This window comes from Pongo abelii, chromosome 4 (genome assembly GCF_028885655.2).
Source record: "Pongo abelii isolate AG06213 chromosome 4, NHGRI_mPonAbe1-v2.0_pri, whole genome shotgun sequence".
Taxonomy (NCBI): domain Eukaryota; kingdom Metazoa; phylum Chordata; class Mammalia; order Primates; family Hominidae; genus Pongo; species Pongo abelii.
In genome coordinates, this window is record NC_071989.2 from 118681841 (window position 1) to 118706996 (window position 25156).

At 34.4% G+C, this 25156-nt stretch overlaps 1 protein-coding gene across 13 annotated transcripts in view; it reads right to left on the bottom strand.

Moving 5' to 3' along the window:
- The window catches only part of TMEM232 (transmembrane protein 232), a 332283-nt gene that overhangs the window by 220727 nt on the left and 86400 nt on the right, over positions 1-25156 (bottom strand). For 12 of the 13 annotated variants that reach the window (XR_008525429.2, XM_054555806.2, XM_054555796.2 and 9 more), the window contains 5 exons: positions 20862-20973; positions 19490-19595; positions 16758-16915; positions 6306-6405; positions 3797-3963 (listed from right to left, as the gene is read on the bottom strand). Coding sequence is in view for 12 of the 13 variants with exons in the window: in XM_054555796.2 (XP_054411771.2) it covers positions 3797-3963; positions 6306-6405; positions 16758-16915; positions 19490-19595; positions 20862-20973 (643 nt within the window). In the remaining variant the exon portion in view is untranslated. The remainder of the gene's footprint in view (positions 1-3796; positions 3964-6305; positions 6406-16757; positions 16916-19489; positions 19596-20861; positions 20974-25156) is intronic. The other variant, XM_054555805.2, reaches the window with a different exon arrangement.

Here is a 25156-nt window from a genome sequence, read left to right on the forward strand (position 1 = left end):
CCCTCCCTTTCTTCCTTCTTTCTCTCCTTCCCTCCCTCTCTTTGTTCGCTCCCTCCTTACTTCCCTTCCTTCCTTTCTTTTTTGGCTTTTATAACCACTTCCCACAGTTCTTTCATCTCCCTCCCTTGTTGTCCAGCTTTGGGCTGTCATTTGTAGCTGGAACAATGCCTACTTTGAGAAGCCCACCTACAAAAGTGTTGTTAATCTACTGTTGGCTGAAAATTCAGATAACAACACCAGCTTAGATTTTATGCAAATTTAAGTACATAAATTATGAGTGTCTGACTAGGCTTTCTTTTATAATAGAAATGAGTTTTGAAGCATGGGCTCTATTTTGGCTGCTCAGGGACAGCTTTCTGGGTTTCATGTAGTTTTCAGTCATTTTGGGGGATGGTTGACATTGCCATGAAAGGATCTCCCCATACAAAGTGTTACCTGGATAATTTGACATGAATCACAGGATAATGCTCCTAATTTTAAGGAATTTATGTCTCAGTCTAATAATTCCTAGTAACCATTTACAATTACAGGACAGCACAAAATGTCCCAAACTTAGCTAATGCCTCTGGCTTATCAAAAAGTGTTAGAGAATGAGATTGCTAATCATACTAGAATGTAAACTCTGTCTTTGCTAGTTTTCAGAGAACTATTTGTACTTCAGAACAGATGAAACTATTTAATAAAAGGTCTACTGCATTGTAGCAGGGTTTAAATCTACCTTCTCCGAAGAACTATTATTACTACCATGTGACAACTGTGCTTAGAAAATTTAGCTTTGCTAGTGAGCAAAGGACAGAGTGGAAAACTCAATCCAGCATTCTGGCTCTGCTATCCAAAGAGCTAATTAAGTGTACCATTTGTCAAAGTCAATGGAAACCCTGTGTCTGGATCACTTAAAAAGACATTAAAAAGAGAAATGGGGTCCAACAGCAGAGGAAAGGAAATTTCCTATTCTTAAGTGGAACCCATGCTCATATGGCGTGTATCCTAATGTATCGTAACATCCTATAAAACGTTCAGTGCAACTTTGGTAGCACTTTGACAACAAATTAAGTAATTATGCCTTTATTCCAATGCATATAAGAACACTAAAAATCAAATACTTTACAGTGGCCAAAATATGGTGCTATGGACCTTTTAGCTTTATCAAATGATAAGGGCTATAGGAATAAATTCACAAATCCTCTGCTATAATATACTAAAACAATCATAACGAAAGGAGACGAGATTGATGCAAATGTATCTATTTCCATTTCTATCACTTTTATGTCTTCTTTCCTCTTTCCTTTCCCAGGTGAGAGAGATGGGTATTGAATGAGTAAATAGTCAACTGAACTGGAAAGGCTAGCTGTAGTGGAGAAATTGGGCTGAAACTGGGGAACTTTAAGATATGCAGTCCAGCACTGACTGAGTGCTGATTAGACAAATCAGTAATTTTAGCAGCACTGTGGCTATGCTATCCTATATTTCTAGTCTTTATATTATGAGATAAGAGGAGGAGGAAAAGAAGGGCAATAAACCTGATAGGCCAAACTCTGTTATAATCCCCTTACAGGATCACATGGATAGAGCTGAAATAGAATTTAGAGGAGACTGAATCTAAGCTTTGTTCTACAAAGTGGAAAAAGGCACAGAGAGATTTAGTGACTTGTCCCACTCTAAGCTGATATGTTCCTTTCATGTATTGACATTTTTGCCCCTTCTAATTCAGCCTGAGCTGTACAGCAGTAAGCTTCCATTTGCTTGCTGTGTGTGTGTGCACCAAGAGTGATAAAATGGATTCATTCTTAAAGAGAATCAGAATCAACATTGACAGTTGCCTACCTCATAACCAGACCATTCACATTGCTAAGATTTCATGGAATCCTATTTGTTTAAAGGAAAAACATTCCAATCACAACAGTAAGTCAACATACTTACATCCTTAGATGAAAATATTGTAGTTCACTGTCTACGGTAAAGTAAGGTCCTAAATATATATTTTCAAAAATTATTATTCATTTTTTGCATGGCATTTAATAATTTTATAAAGCACATGCTGTTTTTTTGTTTGTTTGTTTGTTTTTGCAATCTTTATAACAACCCTGTAAAAGAGTTAGGGCAGACTGATGATGGTGATGATGATGATGATGATGACTATGACAATAATGACGACTTTTTAAAGATATGCAAATGGGAGTTTGGTGAGATTGGTGGGCCTCTCCTAGATCACAGAACCAGTTCATAAGCAGATCTGTTCTCTTCATGATCAGTGTTCTGTCTGTTGCTCGATACCTTTCATTATCTATTTACTACTAAAACGTTTTTTATACTTAAAAACACATCCCTTTCTCACATGAGGCAATTTGTGCTCATTAGTAATTATAACCAGAAGGCTGAATTTACTCGGTAAATGTCACTTGTTATATAAATGGTGAACTAGTAATTTGCCAAAGAGAAAACACTTAGGCCCAGAAAGATTACAAATAGATGTGTTGGAATGTTTTTTCTTACATATTTAATTTACAGCCGATTTTAGAAAGGGCTTACAGGAAGCATGGGAAAATTATAAGGTAACACATAACATTATCTAAAAAGAGACTCTTCCTCAAATTTCCTTAGGTGTTTCAACTTGCATAATGTTAAATGCATTTTTCCTTTTTTAGAAGTTGTAAGAAAAACAAATTTTCTATTTATAAACTATAAAATAATAATTAAGTTTAACAAAAAATAAAAGAAGTTTTTGAAATGCTTACTGGTCTTTTCTGGAAAATATGTGAGGAAAGAAAGGCATTATTAGCCCCAGAGATTAAAATTCGTCTTTTGAAGTATATTAATCTATAAGGTACATGCACAATTATATGGCTCACTGTACTTGTGTTTGCATAATTACTGTTTATTAAATACCAACAAATTATATAATTAGGACTTTTTTTTAAAGATTACTAATATCTAAGTTAGAAATTAAGAGATTTATCATAATCTAAAGATTATCATTTCTCCATTTAAACTATTTTTTAAAGTTTTCAGTTGACTTTAATAGCATATTAAATGTTGTTTCTTTTTTATTTTTAATTTTATTTTTATTTATTTATTTATTTTTTGAGATGGAGTTTCACTCTTGTTGACCAGGCTGGAGTGCAATGGCACGATCTCAGGTCACTGCAACCTCCGCCTCCCGGTTCAAGCAATTCTCCTTCCTTCAGCCTCCCCAGTAGCTGGGATTACAGGCATGTGCCGCCACACCCAGCTAATTTTTAGTAGAGATGGGGTTTCTGTATGTTGGTCAGGCTGGTGTTGAGTTCCCGACCTAAGGTGATCTGCCTGCCTTGGTCTCCCAAAATGTTGGCATTACAGGCATGAGCCACCATGCCTGGCCATTGAATGTTATTTCATATGAATTATGAAAGCATAAAAATACTATGTTTGCTTTCATAAATTACTTGCCCTTTACACATTTTCCCTTTAATAAAAATATAATATCTTAAAATGTTAACTTACAAGTCAGTCTAAATTATGTTGTAATTTTTAATTAAGTAGGTGTGATGGAACTTATGAAGAAGAAGGTATTATGGCATTACCCCATTTAAAGTAGTAGTGTTATATATTGACACCTCCATACTCATCCTATTAACTATTCTCCAGGAACTGTGCATATGGTTGCATGAAATTCGTGTCTTTGCTGTTCACCCCTCCTCCACAGCTAAACTCATCATTCTTCAATGTCTAATGTATTGATAAGCACTATTACTTAATCATAGTAATGATATCTGATGCATCATGCAACAGGATATATCCACCATACCAGATTACTCACCATATCAGAATCTGTTTTCTCATATCTTTTCTTATTTTCCACAGGGCGAAAAATGGATTCAGAATGGAGTTCTCTTTTACCTATAATTTCCAAGGCTTTCAGGATGAATTGCACATTTGAGAAGATGTTTGGATACTTGTGATATGATGCTCCAGAGAAAGAAAGTGCTATTGTAAGAAAAGTCATCCGTGAGAAATATTTTATTAATATTTTGCATTGTGTTTCATTTGTCTTTTAGCTATTAAACTATAATTAAATTCAGTACTTAGATGCAGAAACTGCTAGTTTCCTATTTAAGATTTATAATGTTATGTATGCCCCCTGGTGGTATAATAGAATACTAGAATGTAAATAATTTATACGTAAGAGTTTATATAATTCAGAACAGCAATTTCATAATCATTGAATGCCCAATTAAATATAGTTACTGTTCAACAATGCTTGGAAACTTCCAGATGAAAACAGATCAAGCTATAATAGATGCTGTATTCATAATGGATACTTTGACATTGTAATTCTACAAAGAAATCAATGTCATTGATTCTAGACCAACATTCTCCAGTTTTATTCCTTCTCAAGATGTTATTATTTACAACAATATGTTGTAAATAATAAAAACAAGATGGTATTATTTACAACAAGAAGATAATTTAACATAACACCACGTTATATTTAACAGAATCATCTCAGTGCTGCTCTTTGTATAAACTTTTAGACAAACTTTGGGTTTTAGTCCATCCACATGATGGAAAAATTAATAATGACCATTCTAATGGACAGCTATGTGGAGAGGTAGCAGCTGCTGATAGCTTCAGGTAGAAAACAGCCTACTGTTAAAGGTAGAGCTGTAACCTAAGGCTCTATTATATTTGGTAAGAGGGCACAATTTGGGGATTTTATTCTTGTATATTAAAGAAAGTTTTTTTTTTGAGGAGGGCATATCCTCAATAACAATCTAATATGAGAACTTGAGCTTTTTACTCAAATAATTTTTCAAAGTTGATTTGCCATAATCATCTGAATATTTGGTAAGTCACTATGCAGAACACTGTGAGGAGTTAAGAAGCGGTTCTATAATTTAATGAAGATATAAAAACAAGTGAAATGTTAGACAAGAATTCCTATTCTATCTGTCTACAGCCACATCTGATCAGGACTTACGCTAATGGTACTAATTGATTAGTCTCTGTAACACTTCTGCTATTACCTTCTGTTCCCACCTCCATGACCTTTTTCATCAAATATAATTCCCTTTCTTTATCTTGAGCCTCTCTGTCCCTTATCCTACAACATACTAATATTTTGACTTTGTTTTATCCATCTAAACTATTGACATATTTACATATCAGCATAAATATTTATAGCTAAGCTTTTTTTGAAATAGTTCACAATTTTTGCCTTATGCTTAAATTTTCCCTCACTGTTTGTTTACCTCCAATCTGAATTCTGCTTCCACCTCTCCACTGGGTATGCTCCCAAGATCAGCAGTGATTTTCTGATTGTAGAAACTCATCATTTTTCAGACCTTCTACTATTTAATACTTCTATGACAATGTTGATCTTGAATTTCTCTCCTTAAACATAATCATTCCCTCTTACCTCCCTTATTTCCCTTTTCCTGGGCCCTGTTACACCAATAATCCATTAAATGTATGTTCCCCAAGATTTCATTCCTGGAATTAGTTTCTCCCTGCCCCTCGCCCTCAGCCACATTAACATGGATGACTGTCAATTCTATATCCCAGGCAGGCTTCACTTATTTTCCTAGTTCCAAACCTATGTTTTCAACTGCTTGCTGGGTATATATACCCGAGTGACCCTCAAATTCAATATGTCCAATATTTCTCCAAATTTTTCCTAGTTCAGAACATCATTATCTCAATTCTATTACTCAATATGCAAAACTTCAGCTCCCGCTTGAATTTCTCACTCTTCTTTACATATAGCTTAGATTCAGTGGATCACCAAGTCCAGAACCTTACTAAAATATGAATTTAACTTTCCTGAAATTCAGGGAGGTAGATACTATTACAAATAAGAAAACTGAGTCACAAAAAAGCTCATAAACTTAAGTGGCAAAGTGAAAAGCAGAATACAGAATGAGAATTACCAGCATCTGGAACAGGGAGTAGGTTGTGGGAATAGATGGGGAAGGGGGAGATATCAGGGTGCAAAGCTTCAGTTAGACGGCGGGAATAAGGTCTAGTGATCTATTTCACAACATGATAACTATAGTTAATAATAATGTATTGCATTTTTCAAAATTGCTGGAAAAAAAAGTAGAGTCAGATTTTAAATGTTCTCACCACAAAGAAATAACAAAAGTATGGGGGTTGGAGGGGCAGTGAGCTGAACAATGCAATCTGGCCCTGAAGCTGTGCACTTCAACACTGCACCTGTTATCTTTTATGAAAAATAAAATGCAGCTTACGTTCTTTATAGTGACAGTCTGAGCTTCTCAAAATATAACATAAAACATTTATAAGTGTAAAAATAAAAGATATTCTACCGTATAAATATGGTTGAAGCCTAAGTAAATGTTGTTTAAAACTTTCTAGATGACCATGCAGGAAAAATATAAAAAGTCGTAAGAAGACCAAATAGCCAATCTGTCAAAAGAGAAAAGAAAAATGCATTTTTGTGTTGCATCAATAAATGTTTAAAAACCATAAGAAAAATCAACCATTATATTATTACATTTTCTTTTGAGAAAACAATTTTAAACTCACTCAATATTATGTGGTTTTTAAATAACATTAAAACATTTATATCAAGATTGAAATGCTAGTTCAGCCAAAAAACTTTTATAAATCATCTCTACACTACATATAATGACCAACACTAAATGCTATTTTGTTCTATGCCCTTTAGAACAGTGTTTTTCAAATTACAAGTTATGCCCCTTAAGTGAGTCATGAAATCAATCGAGAGGAGATTTTTAAATAAAATAAAAGAGAAGAAAAAACATATTTTATTGTACAATTCCTTGTCTCAGTATATAAATGAGTGTATATTATGTTATCCAAATTGCAGTGCAAAAGGTATTTCTTTCTATGCATCTCAGTCAAAACAGTTTGAGAACCATTGCATTAGATAGTGTTGAGAACTATACTACTTCTGTATAGCATGCTGTGCTAAGCTCCCTATTCCCTCATGAAAAAAGACCTCTCACACGGTCATTATTAAATAAGCAATGCAAAATCTTACCTCTGTAAGATTATTAAAAATATAGTTTGTTTTACACAGACTACATAAAATGGAATGTCTGCAAAAATATATAATCTGCAACATTTTACAGAAAATTATAAAAAACACATTAACTATAGAAATGGAATACAAGTTGCTAAATTGTGGAGAAGACCCAAATAACAGCAATAGCTGTCACTATCCTGTGTGTGTGTGTGTGTGTGTGTGTGTGTGTGTGTGTGTGTGTGTGTGTATCTCAAAATCCTCTTAACAGCAATGCAGTGTATCATGTAATGATATACATGTAAAAAGAAAATAAAATTAAAAAGATAAATCTAGTGAAATATCAGTGCGTCATCCAAGACTATAAAGTAAATAAGTAACATTACTGGAATTTGAACCCAGGAATGTATGTATTGCTCCAAAAGCCATGAGCTTTCTACTATGGCAGTGATTTCCAAATTTTTATTACAAACCTCTATCATTACTAATAAATTTTGAGAATGCATCATTAATATTTATAAATGTATTCATAAAGTATAAACATACACCATTTGTAGACTTACAAAGTATGTAAAAATAACATGTTTATAAGGCATGCCCAAGGGGTCTCTTCATATAAACAACTTTGTTGTAGTACTGTGTTTCTCTAAGAGACCGAAGTTAAATGTGAAAAAAATATTTAAAAGAATATTGAAATACTCTAGATGACAGAATTAAAGGAAACTACTCTCATAGATATAGACAATGAGTGAATAACTAATCAGAAGGAGGATAATTCAATGTTTTTCAAGGACTAGAGATAAATACTGAAAAGAATATAATATTCAAAAATGTAATGGGGACAAAATAGAAAATACATGACAAGCATGTCAGTAGGAATAACATCTGTATTTATATCTCAATTTGGTCATGGATTTCACCTGACCCAGAGACTATCTTTAGTTATAGCTATACTTGAAAAATGATTTTAAAAGCTTTCATCTTAATATTCTTGAAGGCCAAATTTTTATTGACAAATCTACCTTTCCATATTGTATACTGGACTTTCTATGTATTGTTCTTCATGTATTATTTGTGTACATATTCTCTTTGTTAACAGTTTGACAACTCAAGCTTTGCCTCCTACATTTAATTTCTGCTTGTCAGTTTCTCTTTCTCAGCTCTCCCACATTTCCTTCATTTGACCTTTACCTCCTTCTTCTCTCTATTTCCATCTCTTCTTCTCTTTTTTTTCTGACCCTTTTATATGGCTGTAAAATTGAAGGCTGGATATATTTATCATGTGTTATATTTTAATAGTTACATGTTTTTGGTTCTTGCATAGAATCTTGACGATCAGTGCATAGGTTTCTATTTAATACATATAAAACTGTTGCTGCTTATATGTTATTCTCTATACTTCAGTAAGCAGAATTCAGTCATTAAGAATATTGTACACTTAGAGCTAGATAGAAAGAATGTAAACAAAATATAAAAGAAAATAATATTTGGGGATCATATATTTCTGGATCTATTCAACCCTGAGTTACTTCTCCAAAGGAGGAACAAAACAATGCATATAGAGCGGGTGATGCATCTATGATAATACCCTTTAATAAAGCGTTCTGTCAAAAAGAAAAGAACAAAAGGGAGGTTTCCAATAGTCTTTCAGATATGTAATGAAAACCCTACAAAGGCAAGGAGGACAATTAAAATGGTTTCTTGCCTGGATTCAAAGTACTTATAGATAGAGAGTATGCTTATTTCCAACAGATAGTTATATTAGCTAGAATAATAAAGAGCAAGCTTTAAAAATAGTACATCTTGGGATTCCAGTTGAAGATGGCTGACTAGAGACACTGCATACTCATTCTCTCCAGAAAGAAGAACCAAAATTATGAACCAATAATCACGCCTCAGATGGAACAACTAGGAGAGAACACTGGAGTCCAACAGAGAAGTTATGGGAAATACCTGAGACACAGAAGGTGATATGGTTTGGCTCTGTGTTCCCACCCAAATCTCATCTCGAACTATAATCTCACCTGTCGGGGGAGGGGCCCAGTGAGAGGTGACTGGATCATAGAGGTGGACTTCTCCCTTGCACTTCTTGTGATAGTGAGTTCTGGTTGTATGAAAGTGTGTGGCACTTCCCCTTTCACTCTCTCTCTTCTTCTCTAACATGTGAAGATGTGCTTGCTTCTCCTTCACTTTCCACCATGATTATAAGCTCCCTGAGGCCTCCCAGTCATGCTTCCTGTTAAGCCTGTGGAACTGTGAGAATATTAAACCTCTTTTCTTCATAAATTACCCAGTCTCAGGTACTTCTTTATAGCAGCGTGAGAATGAACTAATACAGAAGGGAAGCAAAATCGGCTGGGAACACATAGCGGCTTGCTATTGGGGGAAAGTGTGTAAGAACTTCAGTGGTCTACGTCCCTACCATGGACTGCAGCAATCTGAACCACGGCAGAGCTCCTCTACCCACATATTTCCTGACACTAACATGGACAGTGAGCTGGAGACCCCCGAAGGACATTGCACCAGACACAGAACTTATGCGGGTTCACTCACACCCCTGAGACCTAAGCAACTACAGCAGGGTACCATTGTGAGAGTATAGCCATCATGGGGCTGCATCCTCCCTTCAGAAACATAGCCTTCATATCTCCATATCCCAGGAACCCCCACTGACATTCCCCAGTGTCTACCCAGCAGCCTACAGTGACACAGCATTGCTGGACACAAAGGTGCTATGGGGCCCTAGTACTGTGGCCTCCAAGTAGTATTACTTCCCAGAAAAGAGATGGTGCAGCGCATTAACATGGCAGTCCCTGGGACAAAGGAAACCAAGGCACACACTTTCCAGAGCCTGCGAGCTTCCTGTCTGGGGCTATGAGAAGAAACCCTGCCTCAGCAGTAGCACAAATTCTGTGTTCAGGCTTGCAAGCAGAGAGAGAGAGATCCCATTCACACCCCTGACCCAGCACTGCAGCAGCAGTTGCTGCCACTGGGAACCCAAATGAGAGCCAGCTATCTGGGGCTGAGGGCAATGACCCTACTTCCACTGGTGGAGTGGCCTCTGTGTTCAGGCTCATGCATAGGGATTCTCTCTCCCCCTCTGCATACCTCTGCAGGCCCAGCCACTGCTGCTGCCACTGGAGGCTAGGGCAGGTGAACCGGATGGCTCCTTGTCTGGGCCTGGATAGTGACCACACTCCCACTGGTAGAATGACTACCATGATCAAGCTCATATGCAAAGGGCAGGGCTCCTTACCTTTATGTGTACCACTACAGTGCTGCTACAACTGAGAACAGGCAAGCTTGAGAGCTGCATGACTGGGGCTATAGGTGAAGACTGCATTGTAGCCGTCTCCAACATCAGCATGCACTGCTCAGGACCCAGAAGGTTGTCCCACAACTGCTACTGCCACTACCTACACTATGCCACCTACCCAGGGAACCAAGAACTCACTCACCTGCCTGGTCCACCACTGTGACTACCAGGATCTAAGCAAACTACCTAGAGGCGCAAGAATTGGCCCGCCTGGTCTTGCTAATACCAGAGCAAGTATCTTGTACACTGGGGTACAAGAACAGGCATACTCATCCCATGGTTGCCACCACTGGGGACGAAAGACTAACCCATCTGGAATCCCTGTCCTCAATCAAAACTTCACCGTAGCCTCCAATCTTAACCACACTCTAAACCACTGGAAAATCATAGATACCACTGATGCTGTTTACAGCCAAAGAAATCATATAGGGACTGCACTATTGCATGCACTCAGAATCAAATACAAAGGGCCCTACTAACCAACACTATGATACATCTTCAGGAAAAAATCCTCCACTGTGAAGGCAAATTCAAAAAATTGGAATAAGTGAATATTACATGAGATACACAGTTTACACAGTTATCAATGGAAGGAAACATGAAAAAACAGGGAAAGATGATACTTCCAAAGGAACACAATAATTCCCTAGCAATATATCCCAATCAAAAAGAAATGTGAGACATCACAAGGAAAAAAATCAAAATTATGATACTAAAGAAACACAGTTAGATACAAGAGAATTTCAAAAAATAATACAAAAAGTCAGAAAAAAACAATTTAAGATATGAATGACAAATTTATCAGAGATACATATCATACAAAAGAACCAAACAAAATCTGGAATTGAAGAACTTCTTTAATTAAATAAAAAGTACAATCAAGTGTTTAAACAATAAACTAAAACAACAATACAAAAGAATCTCAGAACCTGAAGGCATGTCTTTTGATATAACTCAGAGAAAAATAAAGAAAAAATAATGAAAAAGAAAAAACAAAGTCTCTGTGATATACGTGACACGATAAAGTGACCAAATACATGAATTATTGGTATCCCTAAAAGAGAAAATTGAATGAAAGGGTTCAAAAACTTATTTAACAAAATTTAACTTGGAATCTTCACAAGTCTACTAAGAGATTTAGACATCCAGATTGAGAAGACCCCATAAACCCAAAATACTTTTCCATGGTACATTACAGTTAAACTGTCTAAAGTCAAAGATAAAGAGAAAATTCTGAAAGAAACAGAAAGAAAAGTCATCTAGTCAGCCTTGAGCAGACTAAAAGTGGATTTCTCAGCAGAAACCGACAGGCCAAGAGAGAATGGAATGATATATTCAAATTGCTGCAAGAAAAAAAAGCTTGACACTTGAAAAACCCAAAGATACTATATCCAGCAAAATTATCCTTCATACATGAAGAGGAAATAAAGTCTTTTACAGACAAGCAAATGGTAAGAACATTCATCATCAATAGACTAGCCTTACAAAAAATGTTCAAGGGAGTCCTAAACCTGGAAGAGGAAAGACGATAGTTATTATCATGAAAACATACGAAAGTATAAAACTCACAGGTAAAGCAAAGACACGAAAGAGGAAAAGAAAAGACTCAAATGGTACCACAACAGAAAATTAGCAAACCACAAGGACAAACAACAAGAGAAAAAGAAGACAAGAATACACAAAACAATCATGATATGGTTTGGCTCTGTGTTCCTACCCAAATCTCATCTCAAATTGTAATCTCCACGTGTCAAGGGAGGGCCACGTGTTGAGGGAGGGAGGTGACTGAATCATGGGGGTGGTTACCCCCTTGCTCTTCTGGTGATAGTGAGTGAGTTCTCATGACATCTGATGGTATTATAAGTCTTTGAAAGTTCACCCTTTGCTCTCTCTTTCCTGCTGCCTTGTAAAGAAGGCCCTTGCTTCTTCTTCACCTTTTTCCATGATTGTTAAGTTTCCTGAGGCCTCCCATCCATGCAGAACTGTGAGTCAATTAAACCTCTTTTCTTTATAAATTGCCCAGTCTCAGGTGTTTCTTTATAGTGGTGTGAAAATGGACTAATACAAACCAGAAAACAATTAACAATATGGCAGGAACAAAACTTCACATATCAATAATAACCTAAATGTAAACAGAATAAATTCTTCACTTAAAAGATATAGACTGGCTTAATACATTTTTTTACAAACATAATCTAACTATATGCTGCCTATAAGAAATGCACCTTACCTGTAAAGACACAGACTGAGAGTAAAGAGATGGAAAAACATACTCCACACAAATTGAAATCAAAAGCAAGTAGGAGTAGCTATGCTTCTATTGGATAAAACAGACTTTAAGTCAAAAAAGGTTTTAAAAAAAGGCAAGAACATTAAATAATGACAAAGGAATCAATCCAGAAAGAGGTTATTACAATTCTAAATATATATGCACCCAACAGGGAGCACCCAGATTCACAAAACAAATACTACTAGATCTAAAGAGAAATATAGACTCCAATACATTAATAGTGGAGAACTTCAACACTCCTCCCTTAGCATAAGGCATATTATTTAGATAGAATATCAACAAAGAGACATTGTATTTAACTTGGACTTTAGACCAAATGGACATTAAAGATATTCACAGAATATTTTTCCCAACACAACAATAGGATGCAGCACATTCTTCTCATTAGCACATGGAATATTCTCCAGGTTAGATCATATGCTAGGCAAAAAATAAGTCTCAACAAATTTTTAAAATCAAAATCATACCAAGTATCTTCTCAGACTACAATGAAACACAACTGGAAATCAATACCAAGAGGAACTTTGAAAACTATAAAAATACATGGAAATTAAACAACATGTTTCTGAACAACCACTGGGTCAATGAAGAGGCTAAAATGGAAATTAAAAAAAAAGTTTTGAAACAAATGAAAATGAAAGCACAATATACTGAAACCTGAGGGACAGAGCAAAAGCAGTGTTAAGAAGGGTGTTTATAGCAATAAATTCCTGCATCAAAAAAACAGAAAGATTTCAAATAATCTAATGATGCACTTCAAGGAACTAGTAAAGCAAGGACAAACCAAACTCAAAATTAGTAGAAGGTGATAAATAATAAAGATCAAAGAAGAAATAAATGAAATTGAGACAAAAAAGCAACACAAAAGATCAACAAAATGGAAAAGTTTTTTTAAAGATAAAATTGATCAACTGCTAGCTAAACTAACCAAGGAAAGAAGGGAGAAGGCCCACTCAAACATAATCAAAAGTGAAAAAGTAGATATTACAATTAATACCACAGAAGTACAAAAGATCATCAGAGACTATTGTAAACAACTATACACTAACAAACTAAAAACTACAGGAAACGGATAAATTCCTGAAAACGTACAACCTACCAAGATTGACTCAGGAAGAAATACAGAACCTGACAATACCAATGAGTAGCAAGATTGAATCATTAACAAAAAGATTCCCCCAAAAAAGAAAAGTCTAGTACTAGATGGGTTCGCTGCTGAATTCTACCAAATAGATAGGGAAAAACTAATACCAACCCTCCTCAAACTACTCCCAAAAGTAAAAGGCGAGGGAACTCTCCCTAACACGTTTCCCAAGGCCAGCGTTACCCTAACACCAAAACCAGAAAAGGTGCAACAAAGAAAGAAAACTATAGGCTAATATCCCTAATGCACATAGATTCAAAAAACCTCAACAAAATACTAGCAAACTGAATCCAACAGCACATCAGAAAGATAATACAACATGATCAAATTGGATTTATACCAGGGAATCAAGAATTATTCAACATATGCAAATCAATAAACATGATACATCACAACAGAATGAAGGACAAAAACCGTATGATCATCTCAGATGCAGAAAAAGCATTTGAAAAAATTCAGCATCCCTTCATGATAAAAAGTCTCCAAACTAGGCATAGAAGGAACATGCCTCAAAATAATAAAGACCATATACCACAATTAAATATCATTTCACTCCAGTTAGAATGGCTATTATTAAAAAGACAAAAAAAAATACACATGATGGCGAGGATGCAGAGAAAAGAGAACTCATATGCTATTGGTGGAAATGTAAATTAGCACAGCCACTATGGAAAACAGTGTTTAGGTTTCTAAGAAACTAAAAATAGAACTACCATATTATCCAGCAGTTCCACTAGTGGGCATTCATCTTTTAGGAAGATAAAGAAAATCAGTGTATTATAGGAATACCTGCACTCTCGTGTTTACTGAAGCACTCTTCACAATAGTAAAGATATGGAATTACCCTAAATATCCATTAATGGGTGATTAGATAAAGAAAATGTGGTGTATATACACAATGCAATACAATTTGGCCATAAAATAATGAAATATTATTTGCAGCAATATGGATGGAACTGGGAATCATTATGTTAAATGAAATAAGCTAGGCACAGAAATACAAATACCACATGTTCTCACTCACATGTGGAAGCTAAAAGACTTGATCTCATGGACAAAGAGAACAGAATAATATTATAGATATCAGAGACTAAAAAGGGTTGATAAATGGGAGGGGAAAATAAAGAGAAGTTGGTTAATGGGTACAAATATACCATTAGATAGAATGTTTGATACTAGAATAGGGTGACGATACTTACCAACAATGCTTTGTATATTTCAAAGTAACTAGAAGAGAGGATTTGAAATGATGCAAACACATAGAAATAATAAATACTCAAAGCAATGGATACCCTAAATATCCTGACTTGATCATTACACATGCTAGTCATGTAACAAACACTAACATGTACTTCATAAATATTTAAAATGTTATTTATATATCAATAGAAGAAAAAATAAGGTAAAAATTAGTAAATCTGAGAACCAAGGTAGATGTGTAGCATCATAGCTGAGAGTTCACTGGACTCTGGAGCCACATTGAATATCAAAACTCTCTCTGCTTAGACTTTGGGCAAGTCACTTAAAACTCTCTATGCCACAGTGAGATGTAGAATATGTGAAATCATGAATAATCCTCTTAGGATAGTTGTGAGAATAAAATAAGTTAATGTGTCTAATATATTTAAAGCACTTATCATTGTGTAAGGCACATAGTTAAGTAAGGTTTAAGTGTTTGCAGCTGCTATCAGAACTGGTACAAATTATCTGGCTTTGCAGATAACAGGGCATGTGCAAAGTATAAGCAATATGCTCCATGCATAAAACTATATTTTGTAGCTATTTTTTTCTTGCTAGCAGAAATACAAAAGGCAAGAAATGGAGAAAGGTCACTGAAGGAGATGAGAAAGAAAGGAGATAAAGCCAGACTTGCTCCATGTTTTTCTATTCCATTTTAAAAATTTTATTACATTTATTTTTTCATTATAAATATGTATATTTACATTTTATTTTTATAAATTTTATTTTTACTTATATATATTGTTTTCATTATAAATATAAATACATATTTTAGTGGACAGTTTTGGAAATACAGAAAAGAAAAAAAATCATCATAATCTCACCATCCCAAAACAGTTATTGGTAATATCTTGACTATTTTCTTCAATCCTCCATCTAAGCAAAGCTCAGTTTTTTGCATGGTTAATTTCTCTTATGTATTCTCTGTATCTACTTTTGCCTGGTCTCCACGAGTCTTTTACTACCAAATGTGTCAGAGAGCATCTAAGCTTGATTTACAATGACTGAAATGTGGTTGTCTCCTCAAAATGTTCAACTGATAGACTGATTCATCAATGTTCTCTCATGCTCGATTTCTAACAGTTTATAATCAAAATTTAATTTAAAAACATTTCTGCATAATCAATTTAATTTGTTTCATTCATATATATATGAACATGTGTGTGTGCATATATATATATATAAAACCATCTTAAAAAATACTTTTAGCCTTTCTTTTCTTTCTTTGCAGTAAAACCATTAGTTAAACTACATTTGTTTGACTAATAATATATTTTACAGCAGTCAACCATGATCATCACCAAGAGTGAAACAATATGATCTCAAGGACATTATAAAATATGAGTTACCTGAAAAGAGTTTTTCATTTTTATAGATCTAAAGTGCCATAGAATATTAGAAGAACAACTAAGCTTCCCAAATTGGGCAGCTATTTAAGGTTATTTGTCAGCATTTTTAAATGGCAAAGGAGGTGGCATTTAAAAGCCCTTAAAATAGAAAAGAAAAACTATATATATACTTAGAGAAACAGTTAAGTATATTGTTTTTTAATGAAATGTTATTTTCTTATGTAGTTTGTGAAATTATATTTTCTCAAACTATCTCCATTTAGATATTAAGCAATAATAATGTACTACTCACAATTAGAGAAGATTAAACTACCAAACAAAAGAATATTCTATAATAAAACTAAATGTTCTGTTTTGATCCTAAAACAGATGTCATGTTGTTACATGCAGTATGTGAAATATTTAAAAACATTAAGAAGTTTTTCAAAACATACCTTTGCCAGCTTTATTTCAACTGAATATAAATATGTTTTGAGGGATGCATCACAACAGAGTCTGTATAAAACCGATTCCGCAACAAAAAACAAGGCAGGCAGATGATCATAATCAAAGGAAGCATGGTCCAGAGATGCATAAAGCATATTTAAAGCTTCTGAAATATTAAAAATACAGAAACTGCATCATTTGAAAATCATCCTGTTTTTCTACATGCTATAATTACTTTTTGTAATTATTTCCTGTCATTAAGACCAAATTGCAGTTTTAAAATATATTTACAACTTCTTTGACACCTTTCTCATCAAGAGGTGATGTCTACATGCCCTTCTTCTTAAACTTGAGCAGGCCCTGTGACAGCTTCAACCAATAGAATGTGGCAGAAATGACACTATGTGACTTCTAAGACTGAATCAGAAAAGGCACCACTGCTTCCACCTGGATCTCTCTCTCTCTCAAGATACTAGCTTTGGAACCCTAAGCTGCCATGTAGGAAGTTCAACTCCATGGCATGAAGCAACTGAAACAGAAGTCACCAAGGTCGAGAGGCTAGAGGAAGGAAGAAATGTCCAAGGGGGCTCAGCTATTATAGATCCAACACTATACAGGCTAAATAAATCACCAGGCCACACACATCGTGGTGGAGAAATAGGACAAAACCAGATGATAAAAGAGTGCTAAAGATAAAAAGGGAATAGCAGAAGACTAGAGAATCAAGGTAGAGGAAACAGGGCCACTCTGTGAAGCTGAAGGAGGAAGAATATAGAGCTAAGAGCCTAGAGAAAACAGGTTCTCAAATCATTACAAAAGTTTTGTAAGTTTTCTCAAATCATTACAAAAAGTTTTCTCAAATCATTACAAAAGCTTCCATGTAAATATATGAGGACGAACAGCAAATACAGGGACTTGAGGAAAGAAGAACCTTGACATGCTCAGGGTACAGGAAGGAGGTCAGTAGGGCTGAACATAATGAGTAAGTAAGGAGGTAGCCAGGAGCCAGCACATGCAGAGGCTTGTAGGCCATGATATGGAGTCGGGGCTCATTTGAGTGTAATCAGAAGCTGTTGAGTGGAGGGTGGACTATAGAATGAGGAGCAGACAAAAGTACAGGTAAAACACCCATTCAGTTATTTTAGTTGTAAAGAGAGTAAGAAGTCATGTTGAGAGTATTATTTAGAGTCAAATATGTGAATGTATTAAAATGCTTTTGCTGTATGTAACAGAAAATGCAACAAAAATGTCTTCAAAATAAGGAGGTTTATTATTTCACAAGATTAGAATTGGAAAGGTTCCGGGGACAGCTAAGATAGCTGCCCTCCATATGCACATTTCTTTCATCTTCCAGTTCCCCCTCATGTGCATGAGGACTGTGATGACTGCACAAGTTCCAGGCATCACGTTCTTACCAAGCAAACTAGACAGGAACAAACGAGTATAGGGAGGAAAGGCATGTCTTTTTCAAAAGCAAGTCAACAAAAAGTACAGGAAATAGAGCTGTCTTTACATCACTTTGCTCAGGACCAGGTCATGTGACTACCCCTAATCAAATCACTGGCAAGTGAAAAGGAATTACCATAACTGATTTACACCAGCAGTCCCCAACCTTTTTGGCACCAGGGACTGGTTTTGTCTCATAAGGAGCACACAGCCTAGATCCCTCACATGTGCAGTTCACCATAGGCTTCACACACCTATGAGGATCCAATGTCACTGCTGATCTGACAGGACGTGGAGCTCAGGCAGTAATGCTTGCTCCCTGGCTGCTCACAGCCTGTTGTGCAGCCCAATTCCTAACAGACCACAGACTGGTACCAGTTCATGGTCCGGGGTTTTGAGACCCCTGATTCAGACCATCCATTATTCACCCCCCTCAGGTTGGGCAAGGGCCAGTCCTCTTCTAAATCACATGACTAATTAAAACTGAAATTTAATTGTCAATGAAGAGCAAACAGCCTCTTCTTGCTGGTAAACCAAGAGTGTTTACCTCAATATCATTTACATTCTTAATAGAGGTCAGGCTGTGGATGGCACTGTGATGAAGGACCATAAAGGCAAGTTAAATACAAAATAATTCTTACTCTTCCTGTTGCTTGAAAACTCCCAGATAGCACTACAAAACCTAATTTACATGGGGGAAATTCTCTCTGACCTCATGTGGTTAGCATTCTAAAACTATTTTAAAAGGCATATATATACAATTAAATGATAGTGATGGAAAGAATCTTACCCCCTTAGAAATAACGTTGTTTAATTTTTTTTAGATTAGTTAGAGGATGTTTTAAAGGAGGCATAAATGAGGAGTGATAAATGAAAAGGTAATGAGTAAAGCTTGCTATTTAAAATAAGTGGAAAACAAATGGTCATTTGATTAATGTTTTATAAGTAATAATTATAAAATGAAGAAGCAAATTTCTCTAAAGTCTAGTGCCTATTGTAATTGGAAATCACTAAATGATATTTTATATTAGTTTTTAATTAGTTGCTAATTTTAGCAAAAAAGTAATAAAGACTATGCTGAGTAAAGTTTTTAAAATAATTTAATCACTAAAAAGCTTAGTTAAAATCATAAATTCAAAATTACAAATGAATTTTCATAATAAAATGTATTTTGATAGAGTAGAAAAATTTCTTGTCTTCTGCACAATTTTTAAAAATTAAAGTTCTCAAATTATGCCTTCACTGATGATGTAGAAAATACTTAGGATACCTAATAAGAATTTAAAGTACGTACCATCTTGGATTTCCCCTTTGCATTGAGCCAGATATATTACTTCAGTCCATGCAGCAGGAAGATGCACATGCTTTCCACAGCCCAGGGTTTTGAGACCCAATTTTCTCTGTTATGAGGAAGCATGAAAAAGACAAATCAAAATGTACATATTTATATTTATATATATTTATTTTTAACTCTTAATTGTGCTCCAAAAGTCATTCTATGAAGCTAATGCTTGGTGGCCAGAGTTGTATACAATTTTATATTTTTGCTTTTATTACTCAAATTTTTGGAGATTTTATGCAAACTGTGTGAGTGTTAAAATGTAAAAAAGTTGATATTACAAGTAATATCATTAGCTATTTGCTGAAAATAATTCTCATTTTTTACTTTCTAGTGAGTACTTCCAATTTTCCCCCAAGGGAATGCATTTTTTTTATTGTATAAGGAAAAATATTGAAGAAATGTGATAAAACAGAAGTGAGTTTGACGCCAGTTTGCTGGAAAACCCTGGCTACTTCATTGTTGCTATATGGAAGTTAATGAACATGAGGGAGATGATCAGGATTGTTCCACTTCCCTTATTGTGCCCACTGCTGGGACTGTTGCAGGGAACACTTGTTCAAGTGGAGAAAAGCTCACCGATGAATGCAGCTCCTGGCACCTGTCTGCATACACACTTACCAAAAGTATACTCTTTTTCTAATCAAATTTTTTTCAAAATGTTCAAATATATGGGCAGCCATGAACTGGAAAATAACACCACTACAACAACACAAAAGAAGTGGCTTAATTTATGCACCAGTTTTGTGCAGTTTTTATTTAATGAATTATTCATATCAAAGCAAAATATGTATGTTATTTCTCTGTAAAACTTGAACTGAATCCAATGTAGAAAAGGCAAAGCAAGGACTTACTTTACTTCCTGTTCTGTTTTGATATCTATTTGTAAATTTGGGGATTAATGTCATATTCTTAAAGAATGTATTTTTCACAAGTTAGGTGAAGAATAGTTTGTTACAGAGAAAGAACAGAGTACTTTGTGCATGTATATAAAGGTTTAGAAAGGTGTTTTCTCCTTTGAGACACAGCATATCTCAATTAACTTTTTTAAGAAAAAATAGAATTTTCATAATCAAAAATTTATTCGCCAGACTTAATGTTTTGCTATGGGCTGCTGGACTGGTATATTTCCACAAAAATTTACAGGGAGCTTTTATTATTTGGCTATAAGCTTTAATTTTAATTTGCATTAATATTTTAACTATCCCTACCTATAATTAGAGAAAGATATATTCTTATTTTTTCTTACAATATTTTAGAATGTGTAATCATGTACCAACTGGAAAAGGAAGTTAACATGCTCAACAATCAAATGATATGCCATTACCTTACATCTGAAAATGATTTTTCTAGCTAGTTCCAACAATTCTTCCTTCTCTTTGGAATTCTGTGTTTGATTGAATCTCAAGATGAATTCTTTTGTGATTGAAAATATTGGCCTAAATAAAACATTGAAAAATTAACATTAAAAAATTATAGCTAACATTTCCAAATTTCAATTAATCAACTTCCAGTGGCTATGTATAACTATATTTTAGAAAAAATACTTTCTTAATAAAACTGTTTCACACAAAAAAATCAGTAAAAGATACATGCAAGCCTCCTGGATTGATCCTATCATACTCTTAGATTGAGAAACATAATTCCCACTGTCAAAGACCTTTGTGGTCCCTGAGAAAAAGTTTCTGAGATGACTGCTAAAAGTCTTGTTGGTAGAAGCCTTCTTCAGATAAAATCCAGCATGGCTTCAATTATATTGAAGGCTGATTTATCTCCTCACATAAATCAGCATTGATTCATTTAAGCTAAACTTTTACTCCTTCTATGCAAGTGGAATCAGCCCAAACATGGTTGGATTTGAGGGAGCAAGGGAAGAAACAAGTATAAGTATGAAGTAAGGTCAAAGAGGTAGCAAGTAGCCATATTAACTACATCAGATGGGAGGCTACTGCAGGGTTTGAGAAGAGGCGTGGCATGATTTAACTTGAGCTTTAACCAAATTTCTCCAATGCTATACTGAGAATTAGTGTGTAGGGAGGTGGGATGTAGCAAAAGGGGGAGCTTACATGTAGTTAGGTGAGAAGTAATAGTGGCTTGGATCAGGATTATAGAATACAAATAAGGAGAAGAGTTTGGATAATGGATATGTCTTGACTTCAGCTCCAACCAGATTTGCCAGTGAATTAGAAATTAGGCATGAGAGAAAGAAAGAAGTCGTGATTCAACTGAGTAACTAGAAGGACTGAATTGCTATTCACTAAGATGGGGAAAATTGTTAGAGGAGCAGATGTGGGGTGAAGATAGAGAATAATTTTAGTATTGGACATGTTATGTTTGAGATGATCATGGCCATCCAAGTGGAGATGCAGTGTAAGCAGTTGGATATATGAGTTTGAATTTCAGGGAAAAATCCAGACAAGATATACCGATATTCGAGTCATCAGCATAGATATGGAATTTAAAGTCTTATGAATTAAATGGATCCCATAGGGAAAATGTAGAGAGAGTATATGAGAATTTCAAAGAAAAGTAGGACAAATAAGTTGAAGGTGTATGCAAGAGAACAAGTGAAGTGACAATAAGGATGTACCACAAAATTGAAGATGGGCATGGGACCAAAGTGATATCAAAGGAATAGTGAACAGTAGAATCAATGAACTGTGTTTTTGTGAAGTAAAATTATTGTTGGAGTCATGCTATTAGAAAGAATAATCTGAAAAAAAAACATTTTAAATTACTGTATTTACTGAAATAGAATTTACTGAATTTGTTGCTCTGTGAGATAAATAAAAAAATGAATAGAAATCAGATTTTGTCCCTGAGTAATTCACAGTCCTACTGGGGAGACAGATCTACTAAAAATAACAGTGCCACTTGATGACAGGCTGAACAGAGGTAATGATAAGGTGTTCTGTAAACTGGAATCAAATATAAGATATCCCACAACAGAGCAATCAATGAAATAATCAACCCTTTAACTGCTATTTTTTAAAAGGCCAGTTAAATAGCAATCTTAAAGTAAGCATTTATTAATTCATTTACTAAGAATTTATTCACTGTCTTCTATATATCAGGCACTAAGTTTTGCATTGGGGATACAGTAGCAAAAAAGACAAATAATCCAGCCTTAGTGGAGCTTGCAGTACAATAGAGGAAGAGTTGAGGTGTTAGAACATACAAAGTCTGTGATAATTGGGCATTTTGAAATAAGCAACCTCATCTTTGATTTCCTGATTTTCATTCCATTCTTGCTTTTGAAGATATTTGGTGAACATTGGCTGAAAATTGTTTCTCAGTAGTCATCTGGGATAACATATTTTTGATCTATGTGAACCTACACTACATAAAGTGTCCAAAATAACTTTAATCTTCTCATTTGTATGAAGAGTTTGGAAGTTAAAAAAGATAGCCCCTTCATCCATTTAATTTTTATAATATAATTAGGAATTATGTTTTTAAAAATACGAAAATAACAGTGCTGTTTTTAATAACCCAAACATTCAGAGATGCATGATGAAAAAGTTAATAGATTGCTTTCCAACACTACTGCCTCCAATTCGAACTGTCAAGATTAACAGCCAAGATTAATGACTTATTGTATATCTTTACATACCTTTCTCAGTGCTCACAAACCAACCAACCTATATACACACTTTACCAAAACTTCTGGGATGCAGCAAAAGCAGTAATAAGAGAAAAGTTTGTAACAATAAATACTCACATTACATGAAGAAATATTTGGAAAAAAACAACTTAACTTTATACCTCAAGGAACTATAAAAAGAATAATCCCAAAGTTTGCAGAAAAAATGAAATAATAAATATAAGAGTAGAAATAAGTTAAAGAATAAAAAACTAAAAACCATCAAAACTAAGAGTTATTTTCTTGAAAAAATAAACAAAATTGAAAAACCATTAGCTAGAATAATCAAGAAAAAAGAGAGAAGTCAAATAAATAAAATCAGAAATGAAAGTGAAAACATTGTAACAGATGCCTCAGAAACATAAGAAACTATTATGACCAATTATATGCCAACAAATTGGATAATCTAGAAGAAATGAATAAATTCCTAGAAATTTACAAGCTACCAAAACTGAATCAAGATGAAATAGAAAGCCTAAACACACCAATAGAAAAACAAGATTAGATTAGTAATGAAAAACCTCCCAACAAAGAAAAGCCCAGGACCAGGTGGTTTCATGGTTGAATTCAAGCAAATATTCAAAGATGAATTACTACCAACTCTCTTAAACTCTTGCAAAAAATACAAGAAGGAACACTTCCAAACTCATTTTATGAGGCCAGCATCAACTTGATACTCAAACTATACAAAGACACTAGAAGTAAAGAAAACTATCGGCCAAAATCCCTAGTGAACATCAATGCAAAAATAATAAATAAAATACTAGCAAAGCAAATATAATAACACATTAAAACAATTATACACCATGACCAAGTGAGATTTATCCCTGGAGTACAAGGATGGTTCAACATACAAAAATAAATCAGTGTAATATACCATATTACCAAAAAAAAAAAGGTCAACTCAACAGAGAAAAAACATTTGCCAAAGTTTAACTTCCATTCATGATTAAAATTCTCAAGAAAATAGGTGTAAAAAGAATTTACTTCAATTTACTTTACACAATAAAGACCATCATATCAAAAACTCACAGCCAATATCATAATCAATGAAAGAAAACAGAAAACTTTGCCTCTAAGACACAATACAAGACAAGGAAGTCCATTTCTACCACTTCTTTTCATCACAGTACTGCAAGTCTTAGCCAGAGCAATTAAATAAGAATAAATAAATAAAAGGCATCCAAATTGGAAAAGAAGAAAATTATCTCTTCTTGCAAATGACATATATGTAGACATTCCTAGATAATCCACAAAAATCTCTTAGAACTAATAAATGAATTCAATAAATTTGCAGGATAAAAAGGGAACATACAATAATCAGTAACCTTTCTATATATAAAAAATGAACTATCCAAAAAAGGAAATGGAGAAAACAATCCCATTTATAATAGCAACAAAAATAATAAAATACTAAGGAGTAAATTTATCAAAGAGGTGAAAGACCTGTACACTGAAAATTATAAAACATTTATAAAGGAATTTACAGAAAACACAGAAAAAAAGACCTGTAAAAAACAAAGAAGACATAGAAAGACATCCTGTGTTCATGGATTGGAAAACTCAGGATTGTTAAAATGTCCATATTACCCAAAGAGATCTACAGACTCAATTCAATTGCTATCAATTACCAATAGCATTCTTTACAGAAATAATAACAACATTCATATGGAACCACAAAGACCTTGAATAGCCAAAACAATCTTGTGCAAGATGAACAAAGATAGAGGAATCATATTTCCTGACTTCAAAATATTACAAAGCCACAGTAATTAAACCAGCATGGTACCGGCATAAAAAAAGACCTAAAAGCCAATGGAGAAGAATCGAAAATCCAGAAATAAATCCATATATCTACAGTCAACTGATCTTTGACATGGGTTGAAAGTACACAATGCGGAAAGGACAGTCTCTGGATATCTACATGCAGAAGAATGTAATTAGACCCTTATCTCACACCACATTCAAAAATCAATTCA